A 22,504-nucleotide genomic window follows, 5' to 3' on the forward strand; every position below is an offset into this window, starting at 1 on the left:
GAAACCAAGTTTGTTGGAAAGCTAGCGACAAGGGCTAACACAATCTTCAAAGAAATATCAATAAGAAGCAAATTAGAAAAGGCCCATAAGAAAATGGTGAGAACCCTTCCTCGAAAAAGACCGGTAAAACCTCCAACACCGAAAACATCATAGAAGACGCATGCGAACTCCGTTTTCGATGAAACCAAGCTTGTCATCAAGATGACCATAAGCTCTAAGACTCACAAAGAGAACCAAACAAGAACCAAGAAACATGATGCAAGGATGTAATGGTTTGAGCTCTCGACGAATGATACGATCAAGCTACTCACTTGAGAGCCCCCCTTGATAGTACGGCTATCGATCCTATAACCCGGTCTCCCAACTACCACCATGAGACCGGTAAAATAGAAAACCTATCAAGGGCAAACCTTTGCCTTGCACATGATCCACTTGAGTTAGATGATGACGATCTTGTCCTCCTCAAGATGGACCACCTTTCTTGATTGTGTTGGGTCGATGAAGACTAGATGATTGCTCCCCCATACTCCACTATGGGTGAGCCACTCTTCGGCACATCTTCACAAGTCCATTGACACCACAATGGATGGCAAGCTTCAAGCACTTAATCTCTTCGTGATTCTCCACTTGAAATTGCACACCGCAATCTTGATGACGATCACCACTTGATGTCATCCTTCCCATGGGTTGTATGATATCATCCTCTTGACGCAAGCCCATGGACACGTACCATATCATGGGATCACTTGATCCCTCTCGGTACATCTTCTACTCTTTGTGAGTTGATCAACTTGATTCACTCTTGACTTAGTCTTGATCAACCTTGAATCTTTCCAACTCTCTTCGTTTGGATGATGTCTTGAAGGTAAACATGAATGATCACACAATCTTCTTCTTCAAGACATGCTTGCAATAAGCTCAACTCTCAAATGACCAATCTTTGGATAATTCCTTGAATAGCACCTTGGTCGACACAAACTCTCCTTGAAACCAACACATGTACTCCAAGAAAAGCCTATGGACAAAACCTTCAAATATAACTCAAGGAAACCATTAGTCCATAGAGATTGTCATCAATTATCAAAACCAAACATGGGGGCACCGCATGTTCTTTCACCTTTAATTCTGAAAATAGGGGACCCTTTAATATGTGCTCGCTATTTTTTAATACCACATATTTATGGTCTTGATCTGGGCTTTGTAAGTATTTAATGTTCATTCACCGCACCAACCTCCGATATCATTTCATAAATATTAGAGATGCACTATCTTCGAATCTTAGCTCAATATATATCCATCTAGTTGTCGTGTGATCTTCTTCCCATGGTTTTGGGGCTATGCCCTCGGCAAAGTGGGCTTTGCCTGAAGCGTTCGGGCCGACTACCCTTAGCAGGGAATTGCATTCGGTGAAGTCTCTGCCGAGTGGGAAACGGCTTTCCCCGAGTTTTTCTAGTACTCGGAAAACTCAGAAATTCCAGTAGTGATACGAGGACAAATATTATCTAAATGTGAAAAATATAAGGTCAAAGCACAAATATTGAATCTAGACGTTACAATAGAGATAAATTAGTCAGAAAAAGAAACCATAATTTAGATATCTAAGACATATGAAATAAAATGTTAAAAGTATCTAGCTATGTTTCAGTACTATGGTGTTACAGTTGCATGGGCTGCTAATATACATGCACAAACACAAGCAAAAAAGACTGAGCTACTATGGTGTTATAGTTGCATGAGATGCTAATATACGCGCACAAACACAAGCAGAGTTACATGAGTGCACTCAATCACCAATCAAAACTATCACGACTTCATAAAGGTCTACGCAAGATCAAAAAAAGGATAAACATGTTCCGTTTCGAAACAAAAAGAGGTACAAAACTTGACACCACACAATTAATTGAAGACTTCTATTGCCCATCTGCCAATGGCTCCGAGAGCAAGGGAACATAAGGAAGATAAGGAGTCCTGCAACCCCATTCAAGATCACGTATAAAACGCAGCTCCCTGGAATCCATATCATATGCCATTAGTTTCGTCAATGATGGGCCACTCAGCATGTACAACTGCTCGCATACAATAAACACCACATTGTGTTCTGGGTGGATTGAGATTACTCTGTAGTTCCCCGCGAACATTGCATACTCTGTTCCCAGCAGTTGTAAGTGGCTAACACTGTGCTTCAGGGTCCAGTTTTCACTACTAAAATCTTCAAGAGCCCAGATTGAGAGTTCAGGAACACTCTCATTTGCCAAATGCAATTGTCCTCGTGATAGATAAACATTAGGAACACCACGAGCAGAATCTGGCATGGGGCCACGAATGGACCTGCGATTTCCCTCCACATCAATTGCTACAACCAAATTATTATCTGAAGAAAAATGCAGCATCCTGTTGAAAAATATGCTTCTTGGGAAACGGGATATCAAAAGCGGAGTGTCCCAGACAACTCCATGTGTCCAAACTCCAGTTTTGGAATAGTAGACCCCCACTGTTTTCTTGCCTGTATCAAGACCCTGCATATTCACATCCACAACACCAGTAGTAGAAACAAACTCGAACACATGGAAGTGGGAGGAGACAGAGGGGTCGAACCCTAGGCGGGCAGTCCGCACCTTGCTGGACCAGGTGGTGGCAGGTAGGGCCACCCATTTCTCAGTAGCGGGATTGCACACCACGTAACCAAATCCATTGACATCAGAAGGTTGGTTCCAGCAAAGGCAGAGCAGGAGGCCATTACAGCTGTCCAGCAGGTACATGTTAACTCTCTTGCACTTGGGCAGGAACGAGAGGGAGCAGTCCATGCCAGTGCACCAGTTCCCTGAAACGCTTTGGTAACCGCAAAGCGTAGCTGGGAAGCGTTCCCCTCTGAAGGTTTGGTAGAAGATGCCGGCGAGGGTCGACCGGGGCAGCTTCTTGCGGTGGTCGGGGTGGGAGACGAGGTCGCGCCACCGCCGGGAGACACACTTGCAGCAGCGGGTGGATTTGTAGGGCACGCGCGAGATGACCTCGACCAGGAGGTCGTCGGACAACTGTGACACCGGGCTCCTCTCCGTGTCCCTCATCTTCTTGGAGCCCTGCCCTGCAGTGCCGTCGCCGGCCAGTCTGCAGATCGGGACGGAGGACAGAAGATTAGAGACTTGTGGATCGAGGGTTTGTGTGCGTGCACGGCGGCTATGTGGGAGAGGCCGGAGAGACGAGCCGGTGCAGGTATCTGGGCTGTACTAGTTATCTGGGCCGGCCGCATGAGTCGTCCCATAAACAAATCCTCGCAAAAAACACCAGAATATTCTTACTCGTGAATTAATCAAATCTTCAATGCGTAAAAGGTACCCTGGTAACTGTTGTCATCCTGGTGTTTTTACTGTGTCTAGAACTGATTGTGTGCATTCAAAGCCCCAAGCCACCATTGATCTTCACCTTCTTATGAATTTTTTGGGTACAAAACTTTCTCCGGAGGTCTAGATAGGCATATACAGTGTAAAGGCTGAGGTGATGGAAATGTTAACACGTCTATGATGATAAATCTGCAAATTGTCATACTTACTCAGCGAGGACAGGATGCATCGAAAATTGTGAGCAGGAGTACACCATGACCGCGCTAGCTACAAGGACAACTAACTCTTGTGTTACAAATCACAGCAGAGCATGTGGATTTTGAAGGTTGAAGCCACTGATTGTTGTGATAGATAATCGAGCTAGGACCGTAACCAATAACTGATTTTCCATGAATTCTCGTCCTCGAATACAACAAATCAAAGCCACACTGTCATCGAAACAGGTGGTGACGCATCGATAACAAATTGGAGACCATGAGCTAGAAGCCCAGCTCCAGGGGTCAGGGGCCAACCCCCATGCCACATGTTTTACAGTTTTGAACCTGCAAAACTTGACAAGTTACCTGATTAAAAACTGCCATGCATATAGATCATTTTATTATTGATAGAAGATAAAGAAACATTTCCGGGAGATATTTTTGCAAAAAAAAAGGAATTTGGATATTCAAGCACGACGTAGCAAAATGGCATTCAGCCGGCTAGAATTCTAGAAACAGGCTTTCCTCCCGCTTTATATATAAAGCAACAAGCAAAGAAAGTACACAGCCGACCGATACAAGGTGGTGAGGTAGCCCTCTTACAAAGCCGATCCTTGAACAATTGGATCACCTGAGTATCGCGGCTGACCGATACAAGGTGGTGGGACCTATGTTAGCCAGCGTCTCAGCTCGTAAGATGGCCCGCCCCATCCCAGGAATCAAGCGGAGAGGAAAGAGACGGCCCCGCCGCCCCCTACACCGGCCGGGCTTCCCTCGACGACGCCGCTCCACGGTGGCGGGGAAGGGCAGCTAGGGGAGGAGGGGCGGATGGGCTGCGGCGGATAGGGTACTTTTGTTGTGTGTCTCACGCAAGAAAGCTTAGCCTTAAGTACATGGAGAGAGCTAATATAGTTTGGTAAATTCCCTATGTGGAGTTGAAACGAAGGTTTACTTCTGAATGTGGAATAATAAAGAGTTGAATTATGCATCACCGCGTCCGCAAAGTTCATATGCAGCAGTAAATAAAAAGTTCGGCAGTAAGCAAAAGCAAGTAGCTATAATGTGAAACAATCAAACACTTCTCCATGGATAACAGCAATGCTCTCACATGAATGCAGGTAAGCAACTAGTTAAGTATGCATTGGCATACAAGAGCGCCTAAGCCTCACTTGAGATTTTTACACTACAGAATAGACATCCCTTTTTCAGAGCGTCTGGAAGTTTAGTTGCCATCATTTATCTTCACAAGAGTATGAATGTCAATTTCATTAGTTTCCTCTTGTCAGGTGAACCACAGTTGAACACAACAGGGCGACAATTATGCTTGTAGATGTTAACTGTAATTCCTAGCCGCATAAATTCAGATACGTACATGAATGCAGTCTCGCACCAACAAAACTATCACAACTTTTTGATGGTCCACCCAAGTTACAGTTGCTTATGCTGAAAAGTTAACTGCAATATCATTAAAAAGTTTACAATTGGCCAGTTTCGAAAGAGATACACAATTGTGAAGCTGCACTATGTAATTGAGACTTCTAGTGCCCATCTGCCAATGACTCTGAGAACAAAGGAACATATGAAAGATAAGGAGTCCTGCAGCCCCGTCCAAGTTCACATATAAAATGCAGCTCCCTGTAATCCATGTCATACGACATTAGTTTCGTCAGTGATCGTTCGCTCTGCTTGTGCAATTTCTCACACACAAAAAATATCAAACTATGTTCTGGGTGGATCGAGATAACTCTGTAATAACCCGGAAACATTGGCTGTGTGCATCCTGGGATGTAGAGCCCGGGGTAATCCCCTTCTCGAAATTTTGGAAAAACATAGCCCGGAAACTTTGAACACATTAATCCGAGCAGTTGTAAGTGGCTAACCTTGTACTTCAAGGTCCAGTTTTCACTACTATAATCTTCAAGAGCCCAAACTGACAGTTCAGAAGCATCCTTATGTGCCAAACACAATTGTCCTTGAGATAAATAAAGATCATTACTACCGCATGGAGTAGGCACACGAATAAACCCACGAGTTCGATCCACATCAACTGCTACAACCGAATTATGACATGATCCAGAAGATAAATGCAGCATCCTGTTGAAAAATACGCTTTTCGAATAGACGGTTATCGAAATTGGGCTGTCCCAAACAACTTGATGTGTCCAAACTCCAGCTTTGGATGAGTAGATTCCCACTGCTTGGATGTGTGTACCCTGGCCTAGCATATTGGCACCAGCAGATGCAAGCTCGAACACATGGAAGTGAGAGGAGACAGTCGGATCGAACCCTAGTCGAGTGATCCGCACCTCGCAGGACCATCTGTTGGCAGGCACGACAACCCATTTTTCTGTGGCGGGATTACACACCGCATAATCAAATTTCTTGACACCATAAGGCTGATCCCAGTTGCGGGAGAGGAGGAGGCCATTGCAGCAGTCCAAGAGGTAAAACTGAACTCTCCTGCGTTTGGGCAGGAACGAGAGGGAGGGGTCCATGCTAGAGCAGAAGTTCCCTGATACGCTCCGGTAGCCACAAAACCTAGCTGGGGGAAGGCGCCCACTGCCTCCGAAGGTTTGGTACAAGATGCCGGCGAGGGTCGACCGGGGCAGCTTCTTGTGGTGGTCGGGGTGGGAGAGTAGGTCGCGCCACCGCCTGGAGACGCACTTGCAGCAGCAGGTGGACTGGTACGGCACGCGCGAGATGATCTCGACGAGGAGATCGTCCGAGAGGTCGGACACGGGGCTCCTCTTCATGCCCCTCGTCTTCTTCCTGCAGCCACGCGTCGCCATCCGCGGCCAGTGTGCAGATCGGGACGGACGACGGAAGACTAGAGACTCGTGCGCCGGCTATCCAGCTTGGTCGTGATCAGGCTGAATATAGGTGGAGCAGGAACGGGCAGCGAGGGTTTGCGTGCGCGGCGGCGCGGACGTTGAGGTGGAGCAGGAAAGCCCAAGAGGTGTATCCGGGTCGTACGAGTCAAAATACTCTCGTTCCCCTGGAAAATGAGAAGTTACAGGTAATTTTCCTACAAGCGTACGAGACTGCGAGTATATGTGTATCTCGAGTTATTTTGCGGGGGAGTTCGGACTGTAATTATCTCGAGCCGATTTGTACAGCAATGTTCTTATATTTCGGAAACACTAACACCCATATGTGTGGGCGTCCACATCTCGCAAATAAGGTGTTCTCTAACTGGTTGTGCGCGCAACGCGAATCACAGCCGCTGTTTTATAACTGGTTGTGCATGCCTCTCTGCCATTCTTTTCTTCCCATGGCTACAGTACACATGCATGACTAGGTTGTCTTTCCTCTCTTCAAAAACTTTATTATTTTTAGTTGTCTTTTAACAGTTTAATCAAAATCTGTTTTTAAAACTTTATATATATTTGAACTCCTGACGCCAAGATCTTCAAAACAAGATCAGGTTTGGATAATTTTCTAACACATTTTGTATCTGGAATTGAACTATGGTTTTGTAGAAGATTATCAGTGTTTTCAGTGAGGAACTTTGTTGGGCATAGTGAAGAAATTTTCATTTTTCATTTGCAAGTGATAAATAAACAGGACCAAGAGCTGGAGAACTTTATAAATAGGTTTTCTGCACTTTGTTAGAAATATTAAAGAACTTTCCTAGAAAATGTATTTGGGACCGAAGAACTTTATAAACAACTTGTCTGAACTTTGATGAAAAGTTTATGAAACTTTTTTGGAAATATATCAATATTAGACTTGTTTCGTAGAGCTAGCCGTGAGAAACTCAAATACATAAACAAATTCATATTTGCACAGTTTATTTAGAAGTTATGGTGAAATATTAATTTTGCTAGCAAATATGGTGAAGTAGCCCACCGATGGCTTATGTACCTTGTGTCAAGATTTTGGTATAGGGCCTATTGCTGTTGACATGCATGTATGGGACCAGCTGCATGTTGATTTGACATCTAGGATGGATGGGTGGCTCAGATATACATTGCGCGCTCAACGAGTTAGGAAAAATCCGCTTGCCGCATCTCACCCACACACGTGGATCCGCGTTCATTTGTGAGTGCACGAATCTTGGCATGTTTGTGGTGTCACGTAGGACTGGGCTGGTGTGTGGGTATTCACCCGGTCGTTCACACGTTCGTTTCATCAAATGGAGGGGCCGGCGAGGGTCGACCGGGGCAGCTTCTTGCGGTGGTCAGGGTGGGAGAGTAGGTCGCGCCACCGCCTGGAGACGCCCTTGCAACAGCAGGTGGACTGGTAGGGCACGCGTGAGATGATCTCGACGAGAAGGTCGTCCGAGAGGTCGGACACGGGAAATTTGAAATACTTTAATTAATTTTTAGTCTTTTTAATTGACATAGATACAAATACTCTACTAAGATGGTGCACAAGAAAAGGTCAGGATAGCTCGGTTGGTAGAGCAGAGGACTGAAAATCCTCGCATCGCCAGTTCAAATCTGGTTCCTGGCAGAGAAAAAAAAAGATTCACCGAATAGGTATTGATCCAAATACCTCGAGATGGATTGTGATACATATTCATTAATAATATTTATTCATCTAAGTGGATAAATTGGCTCCTCTTCGTGCCCCTCTTCTCTTCTTGCAGCCGCGCGGCGCCATTGGCGGCTAGTCTGCAGATCGGGACGGACGATGAAAGACTAGAGACTCGTGCGCCGGCTAGCCAAGTCGAGGCAGCGGCGAAGGAGACCTCGCGATGCGGCGGAGCCTCGCCCAGGCACCACCGATGGTGTAGGTAGAACGGGTGACGCACTAGATGGCACCAAGTCGAACGATGCGTGTCAACGAGTCCCTGGCGAGCCCATGGCGCCTCCATGGACCGGTGAGACGGGGCGAGTACGACCTCGCGATGCGGCGGTGCCTCGCCTTGGTGCCGCCGATAGTGTAAGTAGAAGGGGGTGCGTCGAGTCGAACGATGCGTGCCACAGAGTCCTGGCACAATAAGGTTGCCGGCGGACCCGACGACGGAGGGTGCGAGAGGGACCGCGCACGGTTGACGGCCCCGGTACTTCGTCATTGCGAGCGGCAGGCACGCCCGAGGCTGCGCACACATGGCGGTCCCGGTTCGTCGTCGCCGGTGGAGAGTGCACCGAGGGCGCACAGCCCTGGCACTTCGTCGTCCTGAGTGGCGGGCATGCCGGAGACCGCGGACACACGGCGGTCCCGGCTCATCGTTGTCAGTGGAGAGGGCGCCGAGAGCGCACATCCTGGGCACGTCATCGTCGTGAGTGGCGGGCACGCCGAAGGCCACGCACACATGGCGGTCCCGGATCGTCGTCGCCGGTGGAGGGTGCAGCGAGGGCGCACAGCCACGGCACGTCGTCGTCGTGAGCGGCGGGCACGCTGGAAACCGCACACACACACACGACAGTATCGGCTCATCGTCGCCGGTGGAGAGTGCGTCGGAGTCAAGCATAGGCGGCAGCCCCGGGGCGGCGTCATCGTCTTCAACCAGATGAGATGGAGCCGGCGGCCAGCCTCGACTCCGGCCGTCCGGCCGCAGCTCCGGTCAGGCGGTCACCACCATCGAGAGGGATGCAAAGACAGGGAAGGGATTGGACGGGAGGGGAAGACTAGTTCCGATCCTCACCTTGCGACTTGCGAGAAAAGGATCGACATGGTTTCCTCGTCGCTGATGCACGCGCTCCTCACCTATGGCGCCGGCTAGCCGGCGGAAGTGGATCCTTTAACATCTACGAAGAAAAGTCATCTAAGCTAAAATTCTTTAACTTTCCTCCTTTACATTCATATGATTAAGCCTAAAATGAGTTGAATTCATTTGCAAATTACAAATCTATTGTATACATTTACAAAAAATGCATGCAAACAAAATTATGATGCAATAAAAATTAAAATTAAATTTATTTACATGAACAGTAACCACGCACATAACCTGCTACAATAGATAAATACATTATTTGCTACAGTGCCTCTGACTTTCCTTCTTTATTTTGCACTAGATTGCACTGTAGCTTAGATGACTTTTCTTCTTAATGTTAGAGGATCCACTTCCCTAGCCGGCTAGGCTACCTCCCTCCCGTCTGGTGCGTGATGCTGTTCTTCTGATGGTTGAGGCGTGTTGCGATGGATTGATCTCCTGGCTGCTCCTGCGTGTGCTTCCTGCATGCCTCCCCCCTTTGGCCGTGCGTGCCCAGATATTTATAGGCAGATGGAGATGGTTGGGCGCTGGGCCGTTGCCGTTCCGATTTTCTTGGACTTGATAAGGATCACCGTGCGTTTGTCTTCTTCGGTGTCCTTGATGCACAAGTCTGCAGATAAAGGAACAATTACTTGATACGTACCTAGCTGCGTGGCTGCACGCGGGCCTAGAGTGCTTCCGCTCGATGTATGATCTTTCTGGTATTTCAGTACGTATAAACGCGAGCTGTCCGGTATTCCGCTACTCGAGATATATGTACGTACCGGCGAGGGTGGACACGTATTCTGGTACACGTACATACAATGGGACACATTCGTATTAGCATTACGTGCGACCCTGGCCAGTGCGTGGGTCTTTTCATGCATGTAATGCTAGGGTAATCACCCGATCAACCGGTGCGCTCGTGTACAATCGATGGCCACTTGAACTGCTCCACGTACGTACCCCCTTCTCAAACTTGCATGGTCATGCAGTGCAGTTGCACCCACGTACACATTGAGCTAGCTTAATATACAGTTAATGAATTAACCGGCCATTCGCCTATTAAATTTTCTTTTAGCCAACAGTTTTCAATGTATATGCGTGCACGTGTATGACACGCATGCAATATCCGTGGGCACTCCTTGCTCCACATAAAATATTGGTACAAAATATTTTTGTACTATTTATAGTACAAAATCTCATCGAACAATAAATACACAAGATATTGCACAGAATTTTGCTACTACTGTGTGTACCTTATCTCACACATCGTGTATTTTTTAAACGTGTGAGATGCATGCCAACATCACAAACGGTTAGGCTTTTCCCAACAGTGTGCAGAGCTTTGGGCATGGTGATCCTATTTGCTAACGTGTGTGATGTGTCCCTTCATTGTGCACAATCAGTTTTTAACAATTGTGCGCCCGCTATCACACATCGCCCCTCTTTTAAAATCGTGGCCGAAGGATAATTCCTCATACACATTTCACATTTTGGCACACAATTTTATTTTCCACCATGTGGGATGCATCAATGGCACACACATCGATCCAAGGGTGTGTGATAGGCAACATCACCATTCTGCACTAGTGATTTAAGACACAAATAGGGGTTTCAACAAATGATTAAAGTAGTCATGGTTCAGTACTAGGGTGTTACAGCTACGTGGATTGCTAATACAAACATCTGCACAACACAATCAAATTTAGTATCCTGTTAACTGAAACATCTGGCCACTTAAACTTAGGTACATGAGTGCGTTAAATCATCAACGAAAACGTTCACAACTTCATATAGGTCTATCCAAGTCACTGATGTAAGTGTTCAAGACCTAGCTCCAAGTTCAGAAAAAAGATAGACAATTGTTCCGTGCCAGAAAGAAAGAGATACAGTGTGAAGCCGCGCTACATAACTACTATCTCCATCCTGATTTATTAGTCTCCATTATATTTTGTGCCAAATTTTGATCTAAGTTTTCAATGATATTAATTTTGGTGATGCATGAACATTTTGTTAGTTAAATTTATGGTCAAAATTTGGCACAAATTACAAAAGGGACCAATAAACCAGGAGGGGGGCAGGAGACTTCTAGTGCCCATCAGCTAATGAATCTGAGAACAAGGGGACATATGGAAGATAAGGAGTTCCTCAACCCCATGTAAAATTAGATAAAAAGTGCAGCTCCCTAGAATCTATTTCATATGACATTAGATCCACTAATCGATGACTCTTCTTACGTACAATAAATAACAAATTGTATTCTGGGTGGATTGAGATGACTTCGTAATTGAAGTGGCTAACATTGCGCTTCAAGATCCACTTTTCACTACTATAATCTACAAGAGCCCAAATTGATAGTTCAGAAGCACCTTTCTTTGTCAAATACAATTGTCCTTGCGATAGATAAACATTATGAACATCACCAGCAGAATGTGGCATAGGGACATGAATAAGCCTACGGTTTCGCTCCACGCCAAGAACTAGCACAAAATCATCATCCGCACACAAATGCAACATCCCACTGTAAAATAAGCTTTTTGAATTGCAGAATATCGAAGTTGGACTATCCCAAACAACTCTATGCGTCCAAGCTCCAAATTTGGATGAGTAGATAGCCACTGGTTTGATGTGTAGATCATCACCATCTGCATTCGCATCCACATCACCAGCAGGTGCAAACTCAAGCACGTAGAAGTGGGAGGAGACGGCGGGATCGGACCCTAAGCGAATGATCCGCACCTTGCTGGACCAGCAGGTGGCAGGCACGACCACCAATTTCTCGCTGACAGGATTGCACACCACGTAATCCAATGTCTTGAGTCTCTTGACACCATAAGGCTGCTTCCAGCAGAGGAAGAGGAGGAGGCCATTGCAACAGTCTAACAAGCTCATATCATGTCTCTTGCATTTAGGTAGGAACGAGAGGGCCAGGTGGATGCTCGAGCACCAGTTCCCTGACACGCTTCTGTAACCAGGAAACAAAGACGGGTAGCGGTTCATATTGTAGGTTTGGTAGAAGATGCCGGCGAGGGTCGACTGGGGCAGATTCTTGCGGTGGTCGGCGTGAGAAACGAGGTCGCGCCATCGCGTGCAGACGCACTTGCAGCAGCGGGTGGACTTGTATGTCACGCGCGAGATGATCTCGACGAGGAGGTCGTCCGGCTCCTCTCGGTGCCCCTCTTCTTCTTGGTGCCGCGAGCCATCACCAGTCAACCTGCAGATCGGCAGAGGAGAAAGATTAGAGGATCCATCCATGGTGATGGACAGCGTGAGGGGACAGAGGAACTACCGCGTGTGAAGCGACAGTTGGCCAGCGAGGGTTTGGGGCGGCGGCGAAAGAGGTGGAAGAGGAAACACGAGGCGGTGCGTATTTATATATATGGGCTTTATTTGGGCCATACCGTATGAGTCGTAGAGCAGCGGGAGTGGATACACGTCACCTCCGAAGTGTATAAAATGTTCAAAAAGTAATTATATCCGAAGTGTATACTAGTAGTACATTGCACGTCTCTGGATTTTGCACAATTACTGCAGCAGATTGTAGTAGCATTGATCGGGCCTCCTAGTTTCATTACTCATGCGAATTTTTCTAAAACACAGTACATATGTAGGACGCTCATATATATATATGCATACACTCATCCTTATAAGCGCATAGGGGAAAATATCTAGTGCTACCGGAGCACCTCACATTAGGTGCTCCCGCGGAACCTTGGTTGTCGATCTGAGATCCAATGGACAACATCACGGGATGTGGACCAAAGTGTCATTTCGGGAATGTTTGGGGGATTTTCTGCAAAACATTCATGCTGGATTTGTCTTCTTTGTATCTCAATGTGTAGTTTAATATTGATTTGAAATTTGAAGGGATTGTACATTCATGTGATGCTAATATCCGCATTTTTTCAATTTTTTTGAAACATTTAAATCTGCATTTTAAAATCTGGGAGCACCTAATGTGAGGTGCTCCCGTAGCTCTAGATATTCACCCGAACGCACACACACGCAAACCCTACCTCTATGAGCACCTCCGAAAGATTGGGCCGGCATATCATCTTCAGATTGATGAAGTCAACACAAGCGCCTCGTAGTCCACGGGAACGTTCCTTCCACTAAATGGGCATCGCCGAAAATCCTGAAATAAATCCAGTATAATGCGAGCACCACAACTTGAACCCTGATGGGCTGGAGATACCAATGTCCGATTAACCATCCAACCACAAATTGGTTCGCATTACTCATGCGAATTAGTCTGTGCGGCACTTGTTCAAATGGGCAGATAAAAATTCCCCCCAAACTCAAATCTAATGACATTACTCTTTTGTCATAGTTTGCAATCTGCATTGCTTACTACGGCAAACAAAAATAATTAGTTTCACTTCCATCTCTCCTCTTCCTCAATGTGAAAAAGGAAGGCGCTTCCTTATCTCTTTTCCTACCCTCGGTTCTTTGTTCCACTTGTGTAGATAGCTTAGCCATGCTGGGCGTTCGGGTTTACCCAAAAATTTAACACCCAAAAATTGTCCAAAAAAGTTGCCACCTGAAATTTTGGGTTCAAGTAATCCTAAAATTTGCCAACTGAAATTTTTCCAAAAAAATTTGCCACCAAAAAATTTGCACATGTCGTCAGAGGAGCCTAGTTGGGGCACCAACACGGTAAGGACATCGAGTCGGCAAGGGGAAAGAGGAGAGTGGAGCGTGGCAGTGGTCAGGTGCCACACGGCTTGGTGATGCACATCTCATCAAAGGAGACTAATTGGGGCACCGACGCGGTAAGGAGAGCGAGTCGGCAATTGGAAAGAGGAGAGAGGAGGGCGGCACGGGTTGTAGGCTCGCCGGCGACCGAAAGAGAAGGCGTCGAAGGATAACAGTTGGCGGACTGACAGTGCTGCAAATGGAGGCTTAGGTAGTGGGCACTATGGACGCGGAGTTTGGCGACTGGTAGTTGGTGTCGAGGAATGGTGCATTGAGGATGGAGGCCCGGGCTTCGCGCAAGAAACATATGTTTTACGGGGTGATTTTTGGCTGGACTTAGGTTATCTCCTCTCAGTGGGATTTTTTTATTGGTCCGCAATATTTATTTCTTGATATTTGGTTAATTCGAGTACTGTGACTTATAACACGAATTTCCTAATAGAATTTGGTTTTCCAAAACTTCTACCCAATGTGATGCTCGAGTTTTTCGGGTTCGGGCTTCATGCATCGGATTTTGTGCCCAACGTGTGTATGTCTTGATGTTATAGGTGATAGTGGATGGGGAGTAAAATAAATTTTCCCCAATCCTAGCTCAATCTCGCAAGTGACAATGTTGGTTCTTTGGGGGTTCTTCTCAGTTGTTCCCATCTGGTAGATCTAGGGTTTCCAGGTACTACTAGAGAGGTGTCATAGGTGACAACACTGTGGTATTTTATTTTTCCAGCTAGCTTTGACTTGTGGCACTGAGATTGCTCTAGTGCCACTAAAAAGCCGGTAGGAGGTGAACAGGGAGATGGCCTGTGCTGGTTGCTTTGTTGCACGATGACGATGTTAAAAGTGGAAAGAGGATAGGTGGAATGGGGCAGGGTCGCCAGATCAAGAAGGCAAATTTGGTGGTTCTCCTTCAAGGCATTAGGCTGATCGAGTTGGTTCTAAGAACGAGAAGCATAACGGTATTTCCTAGTTGACATGACACGAGGATAAAGGCCTCATCGACGACGAACTGCTTCTACATTGACACAAAATGCTATAGGGCGATGAAGAGCTCTCAACTACGGGGATTATTGCAACAAGCTTCTTTGCCCCGTGTTCATCATAGCGACAGTAGTGGACTTATTCCACCAGGGACCCTAGGGACCTAGGTGTTATTTTCTTCTGTTGGGGTGTTTTGCGCTATTGTACCAAAGATGCATGTCCTTGTGTTCTTTGGCTGTTTCCGAATGTGTGAGGTACTGAGGTAGGGGGAGGTCACCGAAAACTGTTGACCACACCCTAGCCACCGCAACACACCAATGTGGACCAAAGACACCATAACATCAAGATCGGGAGGCCTCCTGCCTCCCTCCCCAAATAGGCCTTCACACCACCACTCGACATCCATCGGAGCAACCCGCATTGAGCCACCGATACCACCTAATAGGTGCCGCCATCGGCTGACGCACCAAGCCCGTGAGAAAAGGAGGTTGAGGTCCACCACCACAACTGTGCCACCATCCCTCACCAATCGATCATCATGGTAGGGGGCAGATGCTCGCAACCGAGGTCACTCATGACCAGCACCGTGTGTTTGAGAGTGAGTGTCGTCACCAAAACTAGCTGATGAGACGTGCACCAACACCACAGCGCCCGTCACTCGGCCTTCATCCGCCATTGCAGCTCTCTGCTGGCGTGCCGCCATGCAACAACCCCCGTTGTCGAGCGTCGCTTCCCTAGTTTGACTGCCAAGACCACCGCCAGGCTACCCCAGGAGAACAGATCCTGCTGCCGACTGGACTTCACCTGCCTATGCCCTCAGGCAACGGCGAGGGAGGGGGAGAGCAGGAACGGGGCCAACGGCGGTGACTAGGGTTCCCCTCGATCACACACTGAGCGACTAGAGAGGGGAATGAGGAATTTTTTCCTGGAGCTGGCTGAAACACCAATCTATTGGATAACACTCACAAAACTGCCGACTACTTTAGCAGGAATGCTATTTATTTAACGGCCAGCACGGTCTGTACATGTTCTAGAGACACCAAACTTGGAAGCCACCATACACTAGAAATGTGAAGATCTAGTATGAAATAAATGTATCATGTAATACACTAATGCATAAAAAAATCCTATCTAGAAACGACATGAATCCAGTTTGAACTTCGATTGGCTACTCATGTAGAGAAGGAATACAGTACCGACTATTACGTTATTTACAAGAGAAAGACAAAAGCTTCCAGGCATATTGCTCAATAACAAAATGTGATTGAAACTTAAGGTATAATAAGAAAGCAAAAGGAGATTAATATTCGTGTACAAATGACAAAGCACAATATTTGAATCCAGAAGTCGCAATAAGGATAAATTACTCAAAAGTAGTTTAGAATCTAGATAGATTAAAATCATCACGAATGGTTTCAACTAATCAATGATAGTATCGATGGTTAAGTATTAGGGTACTACAATAATTGGATGGTGCTTATCTAGATAACTAAACAAGCACAAGGAGATCTACTCACTACCAGAATTTACCCAATTGCCGACGGCCAAATCTATGCCGACGGCCCCCGTCGGCATCGACAGATCTATCCTGATGGCCCAGGCCAGGCCGTCGGCGTAGGAAAGCCGTCGGCATACATCCACCTATGCCGACGGGGGCCGTCGGCACAGAAGGGCCGTCGGCATCCCAATAAATATGCCTACGGCGGCCGTCGGCATAGAGGATGCCTTCGGCATATCTGTGGGCCCGACTGCCCGGGCGGCAACATCCTTTGACGGCGTGAAGCCTGCACCGACGGGGCCTATCGGTGGCCGTCGGCATATCTGCCACGTCATCGATCCGCGTGATCTGCCACGTCAACGATCCGAAACGCTCACCAGTCCGTGGGGTGGCATATCTATGCCGACAGCCTTGCCGTCGGCATAGGCTTGGCCCATGGACGGTGCCACGTCATCGATCCGCGCCATACGCCACGTCATCGATCCATGGCTCTACCCTTCTGTGGCTGTAGCTATGCAGACGGCATAGCTGTAGGCATAGATTTCTAATATATTTTTTCATATTTTATTTGTTTTCTCTTTTTCCTTTTTATTTTTTCCCAAAATAATTAGATTAACTTAAATGTGCCTTATGTACAGAAAACATATCTCGATTATATATATATCGATTGCCCCATCTCGGGCGTCGCTTCCGTCGTGTTGCGGAGAGGGGAGACGGGACGGGGTACCTGGGGGGGGGGGGTAGCAATGCCGCCAGGTGTTGCGGTCGGCCCTCTTACAGTTGTGGAAGCGTGGTGGCAGGCGCAGGCACCCGGCACGCGGCTCCGGGGTGTGCCCCTCCCCTCACGGGCGTCGCTGCCGCCGTGTCCCGGAGGGGGGAAACGGCAACGTCGGGCCGACACGGAGGGAATCTTGGGGTAGGTTGGGTCGGTACTGTGTTGGGGATGTAGCTATGGGCTGGGCTATGACAACCAGGTGAAAAGGTCCACCGGTCAAACCCCGTGCGGTGAAAGTCAAAGGGCTAGACCCGGCGGTCGTCTGTGTCAGGGTTAGACGGGACAGTGTACCTGGGGGTTAGCAATGCCGAGAGGTGTCACAGTGGGCCCTCCTACGGTTGTGGAAGTGTAGTGGCAGGCTCAGGCACCCGACACGCGGCTCCGGGGTGTGCCCCTCCCCTCACGGGCGTCGCTGCCGCCGTGTCCCAGAGGGCGGAAATGGCAACGTCGGGCCGACACGGAGGGAATCTTGGGGTGGGTTGGGCCGGGACTATGTTGGGGGTGTAGCTACGGGCTGGGCTATGACAACCAGGTGAAAAGGTCCACCGGTCAAACCCCATGCGGTGAAAGTCAAAGGGCTAGACCCGGCGGTCGTCTGTGTCAGGGTTAGACGGGACGGTGTACCTGGGGGGGTAGCAATGCCGCGAGGTGTCGCAGTGGGCCCTCCTATGGTTGTGGAAGCGTAGTGGCAGGCTCAGGCACCCGACAAGCGACTCCTGGGTGTGCCCCCCTCACGGGCGACGCTGCCACCGTGTCACGGAGGGGGGAAAGGCCACGTCAGGCCGACACGGAGGGAATCTTGGGGTGGGTTGGGCCGGGACGGTGTTGGGGGTCTAGCAATGGGCTGGGCTATGACAACCAGGTGAAAAGGTCCACCGGTCAAACCCCGTCCGGCGAAAGTCAAAGGGCTAGACCCAGCGGTCGTCTGTGTCAGGGTTAGACAGGACGGGGTACCTGGGGGGTAGCAATGCCGCCAGGCATTGCGGTGGGCCCTCCTACGGTTGTGGAAGCATGGTGGCAGGCGTAGACACCCGGCACGCGGCTCCGGGGAGTGCCCCCCTCACGGTTGAGGTCCCAGTGCGACGCTCCGGTGCCATTGCTACCCCCAGGGCCCCCGTCCCGCCTAAACCTGTAGCGTTTGACCACGGGATCTAGCCCGTTGACTTTGCACGGATGGGCTTTGAGCAGTGGACCTCTCCACCCGGTTGTGTTAGGTCAGCCCATAGGAACACTTTGGAGCAACATCCGGGCCAGACCCACAGCAAGATCCCCTCCGTGTAGACCCGACACGTCCGTTTCCCCCGTCCAGGTGCCGGCGGCGGCACCGTCCGTGAGGGGGGGGGCACACCCCTGAGACGTGTGCCGGGCGTTTGCACCCACCACAACACTTCCAGACTTGTGAGAGGCCGCCTACGCAAGATTTGGCGCCATGCTAGCCCCCGGAGGCCGCTGGCCACAGTCGTAGACACGCGAAGAGCAATCCGCGTAGAGGGAAGTGTTCAGATACTTCTCCATCATGAAAAATTATGAAAAATTACCATCAGTCCTATAGCACATGTGCCCACGTCATGTAAAAAACTCATGATTTTATCGCGCTCCGAGTATTTAAAAATATTCACGCCGCATCGTTACCGCAGAACGTCTACTACCGTGTCATCGCCATCAGTGAGGGGGGGGGGGGGCACACCCTGGAGACGCGTGCCGCCTCTTCGGACATGCCACCACACCACCCCGCATGTATGATGTCCCAGTGCGATGCTCCGGTGGCATTGCTACCCCCCAGGGCCCCCGTCCCGCCTAACCCTATAGCGTTTGACCACGGGATCTAGCCCTTTGACTTTGCACGGACGGGCTTTGAGCAGTGGACCTCTCCACCCGGTTGTGTTAGGTCAGCCCATAGGAACACTTTGGAGCAACATCTGGGCCGGACCGATAGCAAGACCCCCTCCGTGTAGACCCGACGCGTCCGTTTTCCCCCTCCCGGTGCACGGCCACGTTGGGCTGACACGGAGTGTATCTTTGGGTGGGTTGGGCCGGGATGGTGTTGGGGGTTGCATCTATGGGCTAGGCTAAGACAACCAGGTGAAAAGGTCCATCAGTCAGACCCATTCCGGCGGAAGTCAAAGAGCTAGATCCGGCGGTCGTCTGTGTCAAGGTTAGACGGGACGGGGTACCGGAGGGGGGGGGGGGGGGTAGCAATGCCACCAGGTGTTGCAGTGGGCCCTCCTATGCTTGTGGAAGCATGGGGGCACGCTCAGGCACCCGACACGCGGCCTCGAGGTGTGCCCCCCTCACGGGCGTCGCTGCCGCCATGTCTCGCCCCCATACCCGCGACCAGGCCACGGCCTTGGCGAACGAAGCTGCTCGAGTTCGGCGCCTCCCCTCCCCTCCCTGTGTGTGGTTTCGGGAGAGGAGAGGGCCGAGCGGTTTAAAAAAAAATCTACATGTAATTATAATACATAAAAAAATAAAAAAGGAAAAATATAACTATAAAAAAAATGAAAATTCTATATGAAATAAAAAAGGATAGATATAACTATAAGAAAACATTAAAAAATTTATATAAAATAAGAAAATTAAAAATAAAAATATGCCGACGGCCATAGGCTCACCTTATCCACTCCTCCCGCTCACTGACTTGTGGACCCAGCCTATGCCGACGGCCAGGCCGTCGGCATAGGGGTGACCTTATCCACTCGCTCATCCTCGTCCACCCATTCCCTCTCTGTCTCTCACCCCGACCCCAACCCCGCCGTCCACCACCTCCGCTGCCGCCGCCCGCGCCGCACCAAAACAGCGCCGCCCCGCCCCGAGCCTGCCGCCGCCCGCGCCTCCCCACCCCGACCCCGCGCCGCCCCGCCCCGAGCCCGCCGCCGCCTGCGCCGCCCCGCCCCAACCCCGCGCCGCCCCTCCCCGACCCTGCGTCGGTCGCCCGCACCGACCCCGCGCCGCCCCGCTCCGACTCCGGGCGCCTCGACCCCGCGCCTCCCCGCCCCAACTCCGGCCGCCCCGCCCCGACCCCGCGCCTCCCCGCCCCAACTCCGACCGCCCCGCCCCGACCTCGCGTCGGCCGCCCCGTCGCGACCCCGCGCCGGCCGCCCCGCCCCTACCCCGCGCCTCCCAGCCCCAACTCCGGCCGCCCCGCCCCGACCCCGCGCCTCCCCGCCCCAACCCCGGCCGGCCCTCTCGAAGGTGATTTTTTTGTATTTTTTTAGTGTTTTTAGTAATTTGTAGCTAGTTAGATAGATAGTTAGATAGGTATTTAGGTAGGTATTTAGATAGGTATTTAGATAGTTAGATAGATAGTTAGATAGTTATAGGTAGTAAAAAAATTGGTTAGATGAGATGCTATATGTTGCATATCTTGAAAAACAATTGGTGACGATGATGAATATGTGATGACGACGATGAATATAGGTAGTAAAAAATTTGGCTAGACGAATAGGTGATAATCATGATGATGAATATGTGATGACGATGATGAATATATTGTTAATGTTGTTAGTTTTTTTGCCTACATGATGCAAAAATAAATGAATGCATGTTTAAATGTTTTAAATATGCTCTATGAGTTGTGATGTTCTAATTTTTTGTCGCGATGGAATTTGCAGGCTTTGTGGTTTCGCATTTCATCGGAGTGACCGTTGTCCGACGCGTTGGTCCCCCTGAGCATCCCTCTGCTGTTCGACTACTTCCTCTATAGCTGAGGGTGAGCTACAAGTCCATCTCCTCCAATTTTTCATATCACTAGATTTCATTCTCAAGTCAACTGACTTAACCTAGGCGTCTCCCGTCCGAAAGGGTTGCATCGATAAATATGCATTCAATTGCATATTTATCACCCCAGCTCTTTCGGATTGTCCAGCGTTTTCCATGGACAGCCCGAGGATGTGTAGATTGGGTATGTTCTCCATGTTCTACCCTGTTCCGAGACAGGATTTCGGCGGCGCCTCCCCATTGTTCTCCGGAGCACATTCTCTTGGCTATTTGCCGAGACGTGTATCTGGAGAATAGCGGGGAGGTGCTGCCGAAATTTTGTCTCGGAACAGGGGGTCACGGCCAGAAAGAGCGCACCCTCACCGACTTAGGGGTGTTGTCTTCGAGGCCCTCCTCTAGGGAGGTACCCTCCTCTAGTGAGGTACACTCTGGGGAGGAGGAGGAGGAGGTGGAGGAGGAGGCAGGCGAGGAGGAGGAGGTTGGGGAGGGGGAGGCAGGCGAGGAGGAGGGTGGTGGCGGGGATGATGGTGGTGACGGGAAGGGGGTTGACAAAAAGGGGTGGCTGCATGGTAACGCAAAGCTACCAAAGTAGGTTCCTGCTATTGAGGAGCAGAAGTGGCTCATTGAGCCCACGGGAAAAGAGTAAGTGGTTCATTATTTTGCTTGTCACATGCTTATTCCGGTTGTTATTTATTTTGCTTGTCACATGCTAATAGTTCATTCTTTTGCAGCAACTGGATATATTCTAAAGGGGTCCGTATTCCCAACGGCCTCATCACCGTCTTGCTGAAGTTATACTAGCCGGGGTTGTACTGTCCGGATCCAGTCAGGCAGCCGGACCGTCGGATTTTGGCCACAAGCTGGGACCACTGGGAAGCGGCCCTCCACACAGACCATGAGACCCATGCCAAGGCCGTGATCACTACTTTCTGGGTGAGTTCTCTTCAGAAGCACAAGTCCATTCTAGTTTCATGAATGATTTAACTCATGGCTTCTTCCATTCTTGTTTCATGCATGATTGTAGAAATTCTATCGAGTTCTTCCAGAGCACAGGGCCAGAGCGGACCAGATCGTGCTACGCCAATGCAAGAAGAAGGCCCGCCAGATGCAGTACGAGGTGCGCTATGTGGCCATCTCGACATACTACCACAACTATCTTGGTGTGAAGATGACCAAGGAAGAAGCGCGGAGGATGGGCATTACCTTGGAGAGGCCCAAGTTCTTGGCGGTAAGTATAAAAGATTTCTCATTGTGCTTTCATATATTATGCTTTCATTACCTTGTGGTACATTATGCTTTATGCTTCCATAACACCAATTTGGACACACCTACATGCCATTATGCTTTTATTATGTAGGTGTGTCCAAATTGGTGTTACGGAAAAGACGAGTCCTGGGCGGCATTGGTGGATCTTTGGTGTGATGAGGCTGGAGCTTGGGCGGCTATGAGAACTAAAAATAAGGCTAACCGAGGGACGGAGGGAGTACATGCTCAGGGAAACCGAAACCACTATCTCCACAAGGCAGTTAATGTATGACTAACCCCATTAAACATTCTTCTTCTTCTATTTACCATCACTTTCTTATGTATGACTAACCTCGGTTTGGCGGTGCAGGAGGAGAAACTGAAGCGGCCGCTCTCAGACATGCAGGCGTGGGATATCAC

The 22,504-nt window shown here is 49.2% G+C and overlaps 2 protein-coding genes and 1 pseudogene across 2 annotated transcripts; all 3 read right to left on the reverse strand.

The window, feature by feature from the left end:
- Window positions 1-1,808: 1,808 nt before the first annotated feature.
- Window positions 1,809-3,094, reverse strand: LOC147981321 (F-box protein At5g07610-like). The gene has a single exon (XM_087517080.1). The coding sequence runs from the start codon at window positions 3,063-3,065 to the stop codon at window positions 1,911-1,913; it is 1,155 nt and encodes a 384-aa protein (XP_087373206.1). The 5' UTR covers window positions 3,066-3,094; the 3' UTR covers window positions 1,809-1,910.
- A 1,879-nt stretch (window positions 3,095-4,973) lies between these two features.
- LOC147981322 (putative F-box protein At5g52610) lies at window positions 4,974-6,300 on the reverse strand. The gene is made up of 3 exons (XM_087515934.1): window positions 5,783-6,300; window positions 5,292-5,530; window positions 4,974-4,978 (listed from the first exon to the last, which is right to left on the reverse strand). Exons 1-3 carry the CDS (start codon window positions 6,286-6,288, stop codon window positions 4,974-4,976), a joined length of 750 nt encoding a protein of 249 aa, XP_087372060.1. The 5' UTR covers window positions 6,289-6,300.
- Window positions 6,301-11,659: 5,359 nt separating this feature from the next.
- Window positions 11,660-16,826, reverse strand: LOC147981323 (putative F-box protein At3g10430; annotated as a pseudogene).
- Between the last annotated feature and the right edge of the window lie 5,678 nt (window positions 16,827-22,504).

This window comes from Triticum urartu, chromosome 3A (assembly GCF_056163025.1).
Source record: "Triticum urartu cultivar PI428250 chromosome 3A, HENAU_Tu73, whole genome shotgun sequence".
NCBI classification, from domain to species: Eukaryota; Viridiplantae; Streptophyta; class Magnoliopsida; order Poales; family Poaceae; genus Triticum; species Triticum urartu.

What these genes read in the sequence shown, in the direction of transcription:
- LOC147981321 (XM_087517080.1), bottom strand. Translation starts at nt 3,065, where the DNA reads ATGAGGGACACGGAGAGGAGCCCGGTGTCACAGTTGTCCGACGACCTC.
- LOC147981322 (XM_087515934.1), bottom strand. Translation starts at nt 6,288, where the DNA reads ATGAAGAGGAGCCCCGTGTCCGACCTCTCGGACGATCTCCTCGTCGAG. An exon ending in TCTCACTTCCATGTGTTCGA is followed by an intron (nt 5,531 to 5,782) that starts GCTTGCATCTGC and finishes TCCATGCGGTAG; the next exon opens with TAATGATCTTTATTTATCTC.